Raw genomic sequence first — 17,498 nt, forward strand, 5'->3', positions numbered from 1 at the left:
CTTTTAAAGAATATTATCAATAAAAAATTGCTAATTTGGCTGGCTGTATCAAACAGCAGATAATATAGAATATAAAAAACTCACAGTTTTCAGCGCTAAAAAGTTTAAAATGATTTCACTGCGTTGTGCTGCACTCATTGCTACATCATTATTTCTGTTATATTATGTATTTCTTTCAGATGACAATTGGTTTTATGAAGTGTGTCACGATTCTTCTTATCTTTTACCAGGAAAGAGACTTGTGAGAGATTAATGACGTAATTTAATGGGATATCAACGTAAACCAGTCGATTAAATGGTCGAATAGTTCTACTAGTGTGATGATAAATGAAAATTCTTGAAGAACTTTAACGAATGGCTGAACACTTCCAACAAATAATAAAAGTAACAATGAATAGCAATAGACTCCAAGGCCTGTAACTCATATAATCGACTTTAACGTACTTCTTCTTCGTTTGAACCTTCTTCGCCACTTCAAGGGTCGAGGGGCTCTGCCTTTTACCACCCTTGAGCAGTGGCGGCGACGCGGTCTACATGTTTGGGCAGGTGTCGAGCAGCCATTTAATTGATTCGTCATCCAGTTCACGCAGACCACGCACATCATTTGGCACATGGTAGATGGCGCAGTTACAGATGGTGTGGTCTGTGGTTTGTTCCTCCTTGTCGCACTCACAGATCGCGCATGGAGCCATTCCCCATTTAAGCATGTTAGAGCGGAATAGTCCGACGCCGGTACGCAGGCGGTTGAGCCGCACCCAGGCCTTCCTTGGCAAATGCATTTCGGTTGGGGTGGGCGCTGGTGTCGGAAAAGAAACTTTGAAGTCTTGAGGAGTTTTTCTTCCACTCTGAGTTCCATTGGTGGTCCGCTCAGGTAGCCGCAGATGGATTGGTCTTCATCGGTTTTCATTAGGAGTTGTGCGGCACGTACAAATGGGTGTCTCGATTTCAGTCGCCGAGGTTACACGCTAGCAGACTCGTAGAGACTTGAGTTGAGCAAGTGGTTGGGGTTCGTAGCGCGGCGAGAAAGAGACAGGATGGCTTCTTCGCGACGAAGCTCAGCTGGCTGGATGCCTGCAAGGACAGGGAGATTGTCCGATGGTTTAGGTCGCAGGCATCCTGTCACGATACGCAAGGCGTCGTTTATGGCAGTGGGCACCACGGCTCCAGACAGATGCACAGTATTTTGCTGGAACATGAACTAGCGCAATGGTGGCAATGCGCAGGGTGTCAACTCCGGCTCCCCAGCCTGAGCCGGCTGCGAAATTTGTTTTCCACAAGATTTCCGTCTCATTTACATATTTTGGTAAAAGTTTGTATTAAAACGTGTGAATGCAACATTTTCTCGTTGGCACGGTTGGTTCAGTGGTATCAACTTCTGCCTAGTGATCGTAAGAACAAGGGTTCGACGCACGTCGAAGTCAAACTTTTTTTTTTTTAATTAATTTTTGCGGTGCACAAGAGCTTTTCAAAAAAAGTAGGGTTAGGGAAAGCTTATATTTTATTATCATTGCAGAATTTCTTTGGCAAATAGTTATTTCTCAATCTGAATCAACCAATCTCTCAAAACACTTTCGGAAAATCTTACTTTTAGAGTGACTAGAATCAATGAGACAGAAATCTCGTGGGAAAAAAATTCGCGAGCCGGCCAGACGCCTTAGCAAAGCTGTGCGTGTTGAGATCTTTTTGCGTAGTGACTCCAAATGTTGACGGTAAGTGAGCGACCTGTCCAGGACTACCCCTAGATATTTAGGGTTTGGGCAGAAGGGCAGGGTTTTTCCATTGGTGTTGATCTTGAGCTCACGCTTCGCTTCCTGGTTGTTTAAGTGGAAGACTGTCGTCACTGTTTTAGTTTCGCTGAGCTTCAGTCTCCATCTCTGGAGGTATGCCGAAAGTGTCGACATGTCCTGGTTTAGAGTCCCCTCTAATGTTTCCCATTGAATCGACAGGTGTATAATGGCCAAATCATCGGCTTATGCGTACTTTGCGGATACCGTGTTTGGTAAGATGTGGGTGTAGATGCTAAATAGAAGGGGGGGGGGCAGGACAGATCCATGAGGGACGCCATTCTTAAGGCGTCGTAACCTGCTTGGTTTACCACTTCCGGTGGTGAGAGTAAAGCTTCTGTTGTAAACGAGCTCCATGATCATGTGGACCATGTGCCTGTCCGGGAGCAGGCGGAGGAGTTTGCAGGTGAGTCCTTGATGCCATACGGTGTCGTATGTGGCTGTGAGGTCAAGAAACACAGCACCAGCCTTCTTCTTTGCTTCAAAGCAGTCTTCGATGTATTAAGTCAAGAGAGTGACTTGGTCCACAGTAGATCTTCCATGTCGAAAACCAGCTAGCTCCCGGGGCAAGAGTGGGTGTGTAATTGGTTCGAATCGAGTGTTAAGTCACGTTTAGACTGAAATGTTGGCATTAGCTGACGAGAAGCAATTCGGGCACGAATGAAGCCTTCTCGATATTTCGGTCCACAAACTGCTTTGGATGCGTCGGTAACCAGCTCCAAGAGCCTTTCAACAGCCTGCGTGTGACATGGAAATTTGGGGAAAAAATACAGTGGGAGTCACATCTATCATGATGAATTGCCGGAGCTCAGCATCCGTCATTGCTTTAATTATATGAGGCTCCGTGATAGCAAGATCTGTCCAGCTAATCAATTCGAAGTATTTCACTGTATCAAAATTAAGCTTTGCGTGAACTTTAAATTTTTGTATTTTTCGCTGGGTTTTGCAGCTCTAGCTTTCATCACTCCACGCAGGCCTAGTTCTCGAATATGTGGTCGATGGTAAGTTATCATAGCCAAAATTATATTTTCCGGATGAGCAAAGTATGAGTTGCGGTGTAGCCTATAACTTGGGTTGATAATTTTCTTGTGCTTCGGACTAAGATATCGTGATGTGGTTATCATTTGATGAATGTGTCTAACTCCATCTTTGCAAGATGAGTGTGATTTTATTGTGAACCACATTGGAGCATAAACACGGATAATGAACATAACCAATGCTTGCAGTTTCCCATACGGGTTGTTATCGCTGACATAGAAGGGCTCTATTAATTAGCTGTAGTCAGCCATCGTGAGTGTCTGAGTGATTCAAGCATCCTGGGTTTCGCATCGCCAGATCAATGCTACATTCACCAGTGCAGTCACACTGCTATACGCTGAATGGTGAAGATTGGAGAAGGGAAGCACCAAGCAATAATAAAACTAGGCCATCGCCTAGTAGGGTTACCCGTACTAGTCTAAGTGAACTGCCTTTTAATCTTTAAGAAGCACATATAACTTTTATTAAACTTTGTGAAACCTGCAGTGCAAGCAAATTCCAATAATTGTACTATAAAGCTTCTTTTATGTCTAGAATTCTTTTGAAGAATCAAATACTGCATCAGCTAATTGTTGAGATACATAACATAACCAAGTAGTTTAGCAGTGGTGATAAAACGATCAATTGTAGCCTATTTGTTTAAACACAAGTCGCTTATTATGACATCATAAAGCGCATAAGTGAGTCACACAGTATTTATGCTTTTGACCAATTTTGTGATAGAGTTTCTCCAACCCGATATTAGGGAAATTAAAACCTTGCGGGGGGCGATCAAAAAATTGTCAAAACCCAAAAAAAATTTGCATGTATGTTATTATGGGTATTTCGCACCTTTCTGACATACTAGCTAAGAAAAATAAATTTTTTGGATTTTTCGATCCACCCTAATGCGCAGTCAGGTTTTCTGGACGCCTCCTCGATTCCGAAATCTGTGATTCCAAAGTCCACTCCGACGTCGGGTGTGGGTGATTTTTTTGTAACAAATATTGTAGTAGGAGAAGGGGAGCTTATTTCGCAAAACCTTTCAAAATCAACCCTGATTTTCGAATAAAACAGGGATATTCTATGACCTGTGGTATAAATTGTTTTACAATTATAACACGTGTAACTCAGTCTTGGAATACGTTGACGAGTTTTAGTGAAGGGCCAAATAATATTTGATCATTATATACAGAAACAAAAAGTGACGTAGGCTACAACAGGCAACGTTTACGGCACTGTGAATGTAGGCTAGTACCGGTACTTTACAAAAAGTAATTTTTGAGATAGAGTATTGATTTAGGCAACGCAACTTCAAAAAAATACCATGTATTTAAAAACAAAATTATCCTGTTTTATACAAAAAGCAGTGAATTTGGATTTAACACCCCTCCAGTTATGGATGTCACTCGGTTAAAATGTACCAGATTGACGACTTTTTAACGATCTGAAAGTTTTACAATTAGAGATATCAGCTACTCCGGTGTAACGGCAAAGCAAATGTTTTGTGTTTGTTTGGACTGATCTATATTTTTCAAAAAACCGTGGGAAAACTTAGGAGGTTAATAATTTATTTAACTTTTAGCGAGTCTGGTCTAAAAAAGAACCATTTGGGGCTGCTCGCTGATTATCTCCTCAAACGTTTTGCAATAAACTGCAGAGCAATCTGTTGCATATTTTGTCAACAATATTTTGTTTGTCATTTATATAAGTGCAGATTTTAGACAATCAAGAAACACTCACAGATTGTACAATCAAAAATTAAAATATGCCTACAATTAAGCTATTCTATCGTTTTTCTTAGAAAACGTGACTGGTAAGAAAGTTGATTAAACAGCTGCTTATCTGTGTAACTTATTGTAGTCACTATCTTGTAGCCTATCTGGACATTAGATCTAAATTTACAACTACTTTGAATATTTTAAATAAGTTATTTATATTTTAAAAAAGTAATCAGTTGTAATGTCATGCATTTTATAGTTTTATATGATTATAGGTCAAAAAGCGAGGCTTCCATCTCGTCAATAAGAACAAAGTATCACCGAAGAAATAACAAAAAAATATCTGAAGAAGCAAAATATTGATTCATGGGATTACGAGAGGCATTATCAATTTGTTTTGGAGTTGTTTGGCTTATCAAGAATCTTGAAAGACAATCTACAACACACGAGTTTGAAAGAAGAGTAGTCATGATGTTCACAAACCTGTTTTCTGCATATTGACTTTGATTCTAGTTTAATGACTTTCGTTTGGAAGAAAAGAAAGCTCTAGCTCAGGAGCTCCTGCACTGCTTGGTGCATCAGCAGGATGAGATGATGCAGACACCTGGTGGACCCGATGTGGAAGTCAGATTGTTTTAAAGCTTTCGACCCAAGATAACAAAAATAGCCTACACGCCACGTGTTCATCTAGTTGTTGCTACAAATCCAAAAAATGTCTTCCAGACATTCATTTAATTGGGTTTCAGATCGCAACCAGATTATAGATAACATGAAAATGGTTACGGACGAGTAGAGTACATGATACGTAAAAGATAATAACTGTGACTAATTTATACTTTAGAATCAACCGGCGTTTTGGAACTCTGGCCTGTGTAAATGTGTAATCTATGGTCTTTGAAACGACTCCTCCGATCTGATATTAGATGATTGCATCTCATGCACCTAACAGTAGTCACGAAGTGTGCTCCCAAGCTTCATCACTGCGATAGCTGAACCACAGTCACATTTTGGTAAACCCCTATGCAGCTCAAGTAGTCCTGTGGCCGTGATAGTGACCATCAAGGTTCACTGTACATCCCGGTTAAAAGGCATTGTTCTAACTAAGAGTAGCTACCTAGTCTTCTTTCATGGTCATACTTCGTTCCAAGTATTGACTGTCTCTTGTACGAAAAGTTTTCTCGGTCTCTTGCTATTTGTATAACATTAGTGCTGAAGATCTGTAGTCATGTTGATTTAGTTGCCTAAATTATATTATGTTAACCTTTGTCCTTAGCGTAAACTACTCCAAGGACTGCTCTCTATTCAGCAGCAGTAACGTTCGGTGGCTTAAACCGTTGGGAAAGCAACACTTCCAGCGGGGGGTCTGGGGGGCCTCTCCCAGAAATTTTTGAAAAGCACTTCCAATTTGGTGCGCTCTGAGAGCATTTCCAAAACAAATCAAAAATAAAAATCTGTCAAATTGTGCTTCGCCTATGTCGTGATCATACACCCATTTAATGTTTAGAAGTCAAGAACAATCTTAATTTTAACGTTGCAGGACCAAAATCCTGTGTTAGACATGGAATAATAGTTGTCTAAATGTTTAATTCGTCATGAATGTTCATTCTCAGATATTCAGTTAGGCCTACACTACAAAAACTAACACTTAGGCCTAAACATTACAACCGCAAGCAATTTGTACAAAAAGCTGGATAAGTTTGCCTCCTGCGTATAGAAGCTTAACGAACTAAATATTGCATCCGCACCTGAACGTTCATTGGCGAAGTAACGTTATATCAACGCTGTAAAAAGGGCAAAGGTATGACTAATGACTATGAAAGCTAGTAGGCTAAAGTACATGGCGAGGAGACATCAAAAAACAGCAACAAGCTTTTTGGCATTATGATGCTGTGTATCGTGACGAGAGACCATCCTGACGAGTTAGTCTAGCCGCTCTAGCGAATGTACGCATTGACGTCACTGGGAAAGCAAGTCTCACCATACCATAACACATCTGATTGGCTAAGCAGCTGGTGACGTTTTGCAAAACGAGTGAGGATTGGATAAAACGAAGGCGTTTTTAGACATTTTTGAACCTGGGAAAGCAACTTTGATAGTTGCTTCCCTGGAGCTTCAGTGGTTGTTTCTAACAGAAGCGTTTGCGTTAATTGGCATTTATAGGCAAGACATGAGGATTGGTGAGGACTTAGACTACTCACAAGCGTTACGAGTAATTCTAGTCACGAATACAGTAATTTTCAAGTTAAAGTAGACGTGATAAAAATAATAAGAAGTTAAACCTAGAATTCAGTCATTATATTTTGCATAGTTTTCGCTCAGGTAAGCACTGCTTTCCCTCACCGATCGTCACTGTTCAGCAGTAACAAGTGGAACAAACTTTCCTTTGTCAATCTCGGTGATCAGGCCTGCATCAGTGGTTCAAATCCTTTACATACAGGGGTTCCCAACCTGGGAGCCATGGGCCTTTTTCAAGGGGGCTATGGACCCCTTTGAAAAATGTTATTTTTTTTTAATTGATCATCTCTAAGTCCACTCCAACACTATATAACAAAAGAAATAAATTAAAAATTAATCAAAATACTAGTACATTTCGCCCAAATCTGTGGGTTTTCAACAATGTTACTTCTGAAGACAAACCAGCGCAGTGTGTTGGATATTCAATATGACATGCGGCTTGCTCTTTCCACCACCAAACCAGCAATTAAGACATTGTCAGAGAAAAAACAAGCTCAACCATCACATTAACTGCATATGTAATAACTAATTAATGTACTATCATGTTTATTGTGTGTTGTATTTATATCATTTTATCATTCTAACTACCAGTTACAGTACAAACAAGTTTATTAATTAAAATGACGTTGCTTAATATTTTCAAAAGGTTGAAAAAATAGGGGGGGCCATTGATTTTTCAAAATTTTCAAAGGAAGCCACGGTGTAAAAAAGATTGGGAACCCCTGCTTTACAAGCATGCGAAACTGCCAGAATTAAGCTTTCAAAGCACTTTCTTCGTACGAGGATAAAGGTTCAATCAATCAAACATTTTGTAATGAAAAAAATAAATTACCCGCAGTTCACATCGTAAAATTTGAAACACACTTTAGAATTAAAAGTGAAAGTAACCGCAATCATTTTTCATTTGCTAAAACATATTTTCCTTTCCATCGTGTAACTAGTAACTAGCCCACTGCGCAGGTTTCACTGTCGCCCAAATTGACTGTTACACTGTAGGATAGATTGACCGCTCAGATGATATTGCGCATGCGGGACAATATTAAGACAGCAGAGGAATGCGACCAGATCGTAATCAAACAACAACCGCCCGATCTTTTACAAACAACAATCACTATACGGCAGTTTGGATTAAACAATGCCGACACAGAACTTGTACTTCAAAATCACAATCAGGGGCACTGCTTATATGTTGCGTTGGCTCTGCGCCCTATGAACTGATGGGTTCGTATCGTTTCGCAATATCTCCGTAAACCGAAAAGTGTCCGATACAATGTTAAGTTCGTGAGATAAAATCATTACTATTAATGTGGCCACCTATGCTGGAGATTAACAACTCGCAAGGGAAAATGGAGTATGGTATGGACATGTACTTAGGAGGGAAGAAGGAAGTTTTCCCTGAAAGAAATTTACTTTGAAGGTAGATAGGAAGAGGAAACGAGGACGACCAAAAAACATGGAACAGGTAAAGAATGAGGCAGACAAGGTCGGTCTGAAGGAAGATGCAATGGACAAAACGAGATGGAGAATAGGAGTAGAGATAATCGCTGCAAGGAAAAAATTTACTGCTTCCACTAATGGGAACAAAACCGAATTTGGATGATGATTAGATCTGTATGTACCACCGCATGGATAGTTAGTACACCAGATGAAGCACCGAGCGAATTAGTGTAATGTCGACATGAAATGTACTGAACGTAGTCCTGAAACCGGTACTTCTAAATTCGCCACACAGGATTGTTACGGTTGTCTCATGCTAGTACCAAGCATTGAGGAAATGGGTACTGGGTAGATGAGTTGTCATGATGCTTTAAGCTCAGTTGGCTTCCTTTCACTCGATCGCCTTTCCTTCAGCAGCTCTATTCCATTTATTAGAACTTGGGAAGAAGTAAAGGTGTTGTGTTTTTCAGTTATGAGCTGCCGAGAATCGAACCAGGATTGCATGATTGGAAAACGTGCGTATTGTCCGCTGCACCATTCTATATTATGTACTTGGATCCAAATAATACACTGAAACCAGATTCTACGCATTGCAGCTCAGCTCATAATCTACATTAGTTGCTTTGGGGAATGAAATTCATTACAAACGCAGTTAAGTTAACCATTGAAACAAAGCTCAACCAATGTGGGAAAGTAACGAAGCAAACACTAAATGGGCCAGCATCGTACCCTGACATTCAACCAAACTTTAAACAAACAAAATGTTTTTCGATTGCTTGATGGTTTAATGTGGTTTAAAAGATTTCCAACAAAAATAATGAAATGATTCACAAACGTACATGTCTATTTACTTTCATATAATCCTGGAAATGTCAGTGGACATAAAATTGACGCAATTGTAAGTAGTGACGCTTTAGCACGTCACGCATCCAACATTTTGTTAAAAATAAATATTCTATGTCTTATAAGTCTTGTAAATAAGGACCATCGTAGTTTTGTCCGACCGTTGCTAGGCTCTTCCTTCCAGCTAGAACACGTTTAGCTGCCCTTGACAAGTTTTCTCTCGTCAATCGATCAATCAAGTCACAGATCTGGGATGGAGAAGTGACAGCGGATAAAGTGGAAGCTTGTTCGGCGACACTCGCGACAGAGCTTCCGCTTTCCGCTTCCATGCAAATCCGGGATTTTAGCTTCTCCTTTCCGGCGGATAGAGCCGCATCCGTGATTCCTCCAGAGGCGATCTTGCCGCACTCACCGCTCACAGCGGACATGACATCAGCAATCGAATCCGCAGGCGACACCACAGTAACGCCGAACAAACCGGTATCGGAGTAATTTGCTGACACGGTTGAGGTGGAGAAAGGACTGCTCGTTGTCTTTTCAACTGCGGCGTTCAGTAGACCATTGGCCAAGCCGGACGCCCGCTTGATGGATGAAGCAGTGCCTGTCGGAAGACAAGAGAAAGTCAGTGAGTCTACAAAGTCAGTGAGAAAATAGCTTGATATTTCGACGATATGATTAATAGATTTGATGTTTACATATCCTCGGAATGGGAAAGCTTCTTAGAGAGCTCAATCCTGGCAGTTTCGGATACTTGCAGAGGCTACTTACACCCTTATATCTGAATCATGCTCTATTCCTTGTCAAGCCACAGCTTTCATTCAAGTTAACAGCAACATGACCTGTTGTTGATGATAAATCCGCAACGAATATTGCCGGGGTGAAAGGTTATAAACGCAATTTGCCGGTGCAGTGATCCAGGAATTACATCTACCCAGACGTTAGTGCAACTTCAGGTCCGCGCCTTCGTTTTTCACGGCCGCAGAAGACGTTTTGTATCTACCAATCTTGAGATGACGTCATCCTCAACAGAAACGCAGTGGAAGACGACGTCACTTGTCACACATGTTTGAATGCAGTGAGCTATGTCTAACCTTAGACAAATAGTCAATTGGTTGAGGAAAATCACCTCTTTACCAAAATTATATTTCTAACTTACCAACTAAAATTAAAGAAGCATCTATCGACTTGGCATTCTGATGCCGTTCGGTCAGCAATTTGGGCTAAAAGGTAACTGTGGCCTTGTGGTTATAAACCTACTGAGTCACTATGCAACAGTTTGTAATTTTGACAATGAGCTCACCCATAGCTTGTTGGAGAACTGCCAACGCGATGGCATCTTTATCGTTGATAGCAACTCCTTCAAACATGAGCGCACCGTAAGATAACTTGCCAGGTCGGTCGATGTGAGTGCTGCTGCCGATGAACTCTGGCCTCTTCCTAAGAGAAGAGCTTGAACCTGGGAACAAATAAGTTAACGAACTACATTAAGACAGTGAAAACGAGTCATTAACTCATCTACAACATGAAATAATGCCAGCGCTGCAAGATATGCAAAATAACATTTACTCGTACAACCAGATCCTGCGTATAGAGCAATGGCAACATAGAAACACTTCACTTTAAAGACTGATATTCTTTCAAGAGCGATATAGAAAGTTCCTTTCACCAAATTTAGTTGCTAATTTAACAACTGTGTCTAATGCAGCAGTTTTTAACTTTGTTTTGCTCAATGGCTAAGACAGATTGAAAGTTAAAAGCGTTATTTAAGTTATTTTGATTATTTTTCTTGATCTTAGACAAATCTTTATTTATCTTTACTTAAGAACCATTACAAAAGTTACCTTGTTTACGTTTTTTATATAACCATACAGCTGTCTTAGAATTAGTAAAATCAAACGGAATTTTTTAAATATCAGAACAATATGATCTGTAGATAACTACTAACTAGTGTAGATATCTATCTCAAACATCATCTCATGCAAATTTTAAAGCAAAATGGAAGGAGAGAACAAATGTGTAACAAGAATGAGTTAATACTATTCAAAGAAACGTGGTAACGGAGCAAGAGCTGAAATTAGGATGGCTAGTTTAGTATAGGCTACTGTACAAGAGATACATCAATTTAAATGTTAAAGGAAACCTTTTTTTGGACAACCTAAAGCTTTCTACATCTAATAACTTTCAAAACTCACAATTTTGCATTTAAATCGATTTTTTTTCAACATAGAAGTAAAAACTAATTAAAATACAGTTTAATAAAAACTATTTTTGAAAAAAGCTACAGTAGTTAATGTGGAAGAAGACCTAATACAATTAACAATTCGATGCCGCTTCAGCACAGACGTTGTTGGAAATCCGGCAAAAGTTTCTGTTTCCAGAGAAATTGCAGGGATCGTTAAGCGAGATGGTTTCTATATTTATCTTTCCATTTTCATGGAAATGATACGGTTTATATTGTAATTATTTCAAAGTAAGGTACCGGCAAATTAGCTATTTTCTTGCAGGTATATCTAGCAATGATTATAAGTTAATGAGCATTGAAATCACAGTGCTAGATCATGCTAGCAATTATAAGGGATGGGGCGATTGCATACAAGACACGATCTAATGCGAAGGCGCAAGGCATAAAAGATGTGATCTCTATGCCCCAAATGACAAGAAACTTAATGCCGAAAGACACAAATGAAAGACAAGACAATTTCAGGAATGACATTAAAAATTGTGGTTTCAAAATAAGAACCTCACCAGATGGGATGCCATCGATGAGGCTTCCAATCTCAGCCAATGCACCATGACTGATACCAGATCCAGCTAACACCATGTTGTCTAATGTAAAGGCAGAATGGAATCGAGACGAGAGCATTTCTGATGTATGTTTTCCTATCATGTAGTCTGGACTTAGAACAGCATTACCAAAGTTTCCTCGAAAAGATGCCTGAAATAGCAAAAACAACACAGTTAAAAGTTTTCAAATAAGAAACGAAAACTGGAACTAGCAGTAAGGTAAAGGTGAGTCCCATACTTGATCCAAGCATCGAGGGATGAGAAGATATAAGGTTCTCATTATACTAAGCCTTCGGCACTAACGAGAGTAGGGTGGCCAGTTCCTTTCTCTCGGCCGCCTTTACTTCAGCAACTACGCCCACCCAATTTATTACACCCTGGGTAGAGGTGAGCGGTGATTTTCAACAACCAGCTTAAGCCGGGAGTCGAACCAGGATTGCATGATTGGAAAGCGAGCGCCTTATCCGCTGCGCCATCCCACCGCCATCCCATCCCACCACTGTGTTTGTGTAGTGCTGAGAGCAAACACATACCTGTATTCTGCAATCGATATAATGCTATAGTATACACACATTATTATTACGTATATAAACGAGCTAGTATATACCTGCTTAATGTTAATTACAAAGTACTTACACACAAAACGTATATTATATACCTTATGTGCACTTTCCATCAACAGATAGAGTGGATCATTTTCGCAAAACGCCTTTTGGTAGCGCATTCTCGAAACAACTATGTCTTGAATTTCCCACCAAGGAAACTTAGCTCCTAAGATTGATGGAGTCAAAACATCTACGATCAGCTCCTTAGCTGCTGTGGCATGACAACCGACATTGTATGTGATGTAATCACGACCGGCTGCCACTTCAAGATCAGCTCCCAAAGATGCGAGAAGTTGTGTTGTCAAAAAAGCTGTGTTCTTGGCAGAAGTCAATCCAGCACACACTTGCAAGCAATGGGTAAGCCCACGATTAACAACATCGTCATCACGACTTCCTGTGTTCACAAGGAGGACAAGCCGTGCTGCAGGAGCATGTTCATTGCAAGTTGCAATTTTCAAACCATTGGAAAGCTTGCTAAATCCTGTCATCTGCCCATCTTGCTGCACAGCTTGTACTTGTGCACTGAAGCATCTTTTTACTAACGAACCAAGATGTTTTGTACGATGCATAATTCTATTTTACAGAGTGCACTAGACTGCAAAGAATACCAATATATATGATAGATATTAAATACACGAAAGATAGTTTGTTTTTTTGGCAAAATATTTAACTCTATGGGGATGAAAAATGACAATACTCATTGCTACATACTGGGTGGTCTATGCTTGACTTAACACTACCTACAAGTTAGGTAGAGAGGTAAATTTCTTAAACCATAAACAGACATAACTCAGCAGCAACACTACATTTAACATTATAAAAACAAAAAAAACATAAACAAACGTTTTCGGCTAGCCTATGGCTAAGACAAAATATTATTTTAAAATAAATGCTAAAGAATCATACATACAGTATATATATATATATTACAGCAAAAAATATGGTCAAATCTAAACATTTGAGGCACTGCTTTACTTGCTCACACAAAATGATAACTAAAAAAATTATGCAACACAACAGGTCTTGAAAGTATTTGAGAAGGTAAAATTAATTTAATTGTTCAGGGAAGGACTCAAGCAGATTACACAACATGGACAAAAGCACAACACAGGATAGTGGCACAAAGCAAAAATAAGAGCAGCACAACAAATGACAATTCAATCAAAAACGGTTCATAATAAAAACAATTATAGACTATGGCTTATGTTTACTTTATATCACTTAGCTTAGGCCTTAAACGTTTCATTTTTCCAGTAGCCAACTTGGGAAAATCTCGGCGTCTAACCTGCTTGAGTATTTCACAATGATTATGATCAAGCAAAACTCAATCTATTGCTACTTGAGTAGGCTACTGTATAGCTTATACAGTATGGTATAAGCACAAATAGTTAATAAATTAGAGAATAAGATAAGCTATGTTATGAAAGTGAGTGGTAAGAAGTCATGCAAAGCAATTGAGTTAAATAAAAGGAAAAGTTTGTCCAATGTATAAGCCGACTCAGGACTGCTTTTTAAGGTTAAAATCACTTGCACTTATACTTGGGTATTATAAGCACCAATAGTTAATAAATTCAAGAATAATGTATGTCATACACTTTAGATTTTGTGGAGAAAAGTTACTTGAACTTAATGTTGACTGACAAATACTTCAAAATTGAAGTTCAGTTGGTTATAACCAGCTTTGTTCATAAAGAAATGGCAAGATCAAAGGCACTGATTCAGTTGTCACAGTGTGCTCTTAAGCAACGCATTTTAAAGATAGTTCTCTGTTTAGCAGCACCCAATGGAAGAATGGTTCACAGACAACACTAGCATAAGCTTTATTCCAAGATTGTACTCAAGCAAGCTTCTCATTGAAATGATGAAAATTGTTACATTATCCCGCACAATCTTGACTGCTACATATTACAGGTAGTGAAGAATTTACATTTTGTTTAGTCTACAGCAGGGGTCATCAAACTGTTTTCTCTGAGGGCCGGATTGTTGCGAGATTAACAGCTGCGGGCCGGATGCAAATTGCGAAAAGATATACAGCTATTTAGAATCTCCTTTAACTTGCATTGAGCACAATAAATAACAAAGTCAGCGGTGGAATAGCAAAGTTGTGATGAAAATGGAAAGGTTGCTGGAAAAGTTATCCCCTGCTGTGATACACTACAGAGCATCGTGCTCTTGAAAAAACATTACATCTTTCCAAATTTGGCCTAGGCTGTCCCAATTTGTGGTGGCCTAATGATAAAACAGCAACGTCGGTCCTTTACAAAAAGTTTGGTAACTTTTTTCCTTAACAGGTGTAGTGCAGCTGTAATTTCCGCAACACATGGCGGGCCGGTACCAGCCCGCGGGTCATGGGCGCCGATCCCTATAGGACAGTGGGAACATGTCCCCACCATCTTTTTACATGTTCCCACCATCTTTTTTCATTATTTTTATAACGTAAAAGGGAAAATATTAACCGAATGTCACAATTTTATTAGTCAGACGTTTAAAATCTATTGAAAGGAGGGGACAACATTTTTGTTTCATGGGAGGAAACCCCGACCAAGTAAACCCCGTAGCTGTCAAGCTAAAATAAAAAATCTCAACCTCTTGCTAAATATGTGCATTGTGGGGCACATATTTACTAATCTAATTGTATCAAAAGCTGTTGTAGCTTCGCCGTTTATTGGAGATGCTCCTAGTTCCACACAAGAACTTGGAAAGGTAGGCCTATATAGGCTAAAAGGTTTCTGGGAAATTCAAGCATATGTACCTGAATCTTTATTCTAAAGAGTCTTTGCCTCAGGCTGCATCACAACTGAAACCAATTTGTCCAACCAGATTGCTCACACGTGCAGCTGCTGTAAAAGCAGTGCTTGATGATTCTAACGTCAGTATAATAATAAGTCAGTATTGGAAGCCTTGGAAGCAGCCTTGAGTCAATTTGATTCAAATGTAGCAATAACTGCTATTTGGCTTTTGAAACCTTTTTCTCGTGGGTCAAGTGTGCTTATAGGTTATTAGCAGCATTTGTCTGTCATTCAGTGTATGGAACGTTTTAACAAAGACTTGCAGGGTTGCACGGTGACTGTGGCTGGCATGCATGAAGGTGCTGAACTTTGTAGTACTGCTCCGCCATCTACGCAATGAAGAAGAATTTCATCGTGTCTTTGTAAATGCTGAGAGGCTAATGGAAGATTGCAACCCTGTGTCATTGAAACTGTCACGTCCCAAAAAGCTCCCAAATCGTGTTCATCATGGACATGGCTGACCTCCTCAACTTTCAAACACCAGAGACAAAATATCGGTCAGAGTATTTTGCAGTCATTGACAGCGCCCAGCAAAATCTTACTGACTGTTTCAAGTCGACCGTTCTAAAGCACTACAAAACTCTACAAGAATCACTCTTTAGTGGAAAGATACAATCACATGTGGTAGACAATTATTCTGAGTTCTCTGACACAGAATCCCTTGCACAAGAACTAAGTTATGCTTCTTTCGAAAGCAGTACAATGGAAAGTGGGTGGAAGATTTTTGAATGATAGGCTATTCAAGAAGATGCCATCCACTGGTCGGCAAAATGTTTCCGAAAGTGGAACTGTTTGTGCGACTTTTGCTCATTTCACCAGCCAGCTCGTGTTCAGCTGAACGGTCATTTTCAACTTTGCAACGTGTCAAAACTTGGTTACGATCTACCATGACACAGAAACGACTAAATCATGCAATGGCACAACAAGGTTTTGAATTCGATCAACCTTCATGACCTCTCCAAGGACTTCGTTTTTAATTCGCCGGAGACTCGTTGCCGAGTGTTGGGACGTCTGCTGTCCAATGCTGACACTGCCAATTAAAATATAGGCCTACACACATCGCATCAGACTTGTACCTACTGTATTAGCATGTTTGTCAGAACAGACCCCCGATCTTTCTAGCTCGCTTCGCTCGTCGCCCCTTCCTACCTTTCCGAGTAAATGTCCCCACCAATTTTAAAGAGCGATCGGCGCCCATGCCGCGGGTTGTAGTTTGATGACCCCTGTTCAGTTCAGTTTCAGTTCAGTTTATTTTTTTGTTGGCAAAAAAAAGAGACACCAAAAGCAAAAACACAAATAATTCGCACAACAAGGATGGCAGCGAAAGACCAAAAGGTCACCAAAGTCAGCTGCCACCCAAACATTTAAAGAAAAGACCCAAAATTAAGAACATTAACACATATAGTACAATACCAGCACTTTACATACCGGTAATACATTAACAATGGAATAACACAGGGCAACATAAAAAAACTGTGTAGGGAAATAAGCGGATGATACGTTTCTGGAGTGATCATTGTACAAATTCTTTAATAAACATTTATATATATTTAAATTTAAAAACATTATAAGACTTTTCTTTTATTTCTTTTGGTACTTGATTCCATAGTTTCACTCCATTAAAACATAGCATCTTCTTACCAGAGTTTGACGTTGTAGAAGGCAAATATAAATCATTCTTTTGATTCTGACGGGTTTTATGATGGTGAATTTCGTTTACAAAAATAAAGCAGCCAGCAAAGGCCCGGGGCAGCATTTTGTGCACATATTTGTACATAAATTTTGCAGTCTCTAATTTAATAATAGGAAGTGGCTGCGTTTACGGCGCCGTAAATACAGCCGTTCCATGCCTTTTTTCTAGTCTTTACGTCGCTTTTAGTGCGCATGCGCGCTGTTGCTGAAAAAAGCTGGATATATAACTAAATTCAACTGATTTCAACAAGTGATTCAGTGGCGCATGCGGTCTGCATCTGATTCTTACTCACAAGGATATGAGTTCGATACTTCCAAGAGGTGTGCTTTTTTTTAAGCTAAATTCTCACCTGAAGTGACTCAATCGTTAGGCTGCGCATTTTTGTGGCCGTTTAGTTTGTTTTTAATTCTGAACATCACAACGAAAAAACAGTATATGACAAACATAGCAGAGATCTAGAAAAAGGTAGAAGAGACAAAACGCGGACGTTATACCGTGCATGATATCAGATAGCCGAGAACAGTGGCGTACGCAGGTTTTTGTCAAGGGGGTGGGGGGCATTGACAGTAGCGTATAGCCATAAATTTGTA

General features: G+C 39.7%; 1 protein-coding gene across 1 annotated transcript; it reads right to left on the reverse strand.

The window, feature by feature from the left end:
• Positions 1-8,435: 8,435 nt before the first annotated feature.
• LOC145785418 (cytochrome b-c1 complex subunit 2, mitochondrial-like) lies at positions 8,436-13,017 on the reverse strand. Its single transcript, XM_082597073.1, has 4 exons — positions 12,480-13,017; positions 11,783-11,972; positions 10,338-10,493; positions 8,436-9,638 (listed from the first exon to the last, which is right to left on the reverse strand). Exons 1-4 carry the CDS (start codon positions 12,993-12,995, stop codon positions 9,157-9,159), a joined length of 1,344 nt encoding a protein of 447 aa, XP_082453199.1. The 5' UTR covers positions 12,996-13,017; the 3' UTR covers positions 8,436-9,156.
• Positions 13,018-17,498: the final 4,481 nt, after the last annotated feature.

The sequence above is a fragment of the Aplidium turbinatum genome, chromosome 16 (genome assembly GCF_918807975.1).
Source record: "Aplidium turbinatum chromosome 16, kaAplTurb1.1, whole genome shotgun sequence".
Classification (NCBI taxonomy): domain Eukaryota; kingdom Metazoa; phylum Chordata; class Ascidiacea; order Aplousobranchia; family Polyclinidae; genus Aplidium; species Aplidium turbinatum.

Coding starts and splice junctions, on each gene's coding strand:
- LOC145785418 (XM_082597073.1), bottom strand. CDS start 12,995: ATGCATCGTACAAAACATCTTGGTTCGTTAGTAAAAAGATGCTTCAGT. Junction 11,973..12,479: donor TGATGGAAAGTGCACATAAG/GTATATAATATA, acceptor TTGCTATTTCAG/GCATCTTTTCGAGGAAACTT. Junction 9,639..10,337: donor AGTTCTCCAACAAGCTATGG/GTGAGCTCATTG, acceptor GTCTTCCGACAG/GCACTGCTTCATCCATCAAG.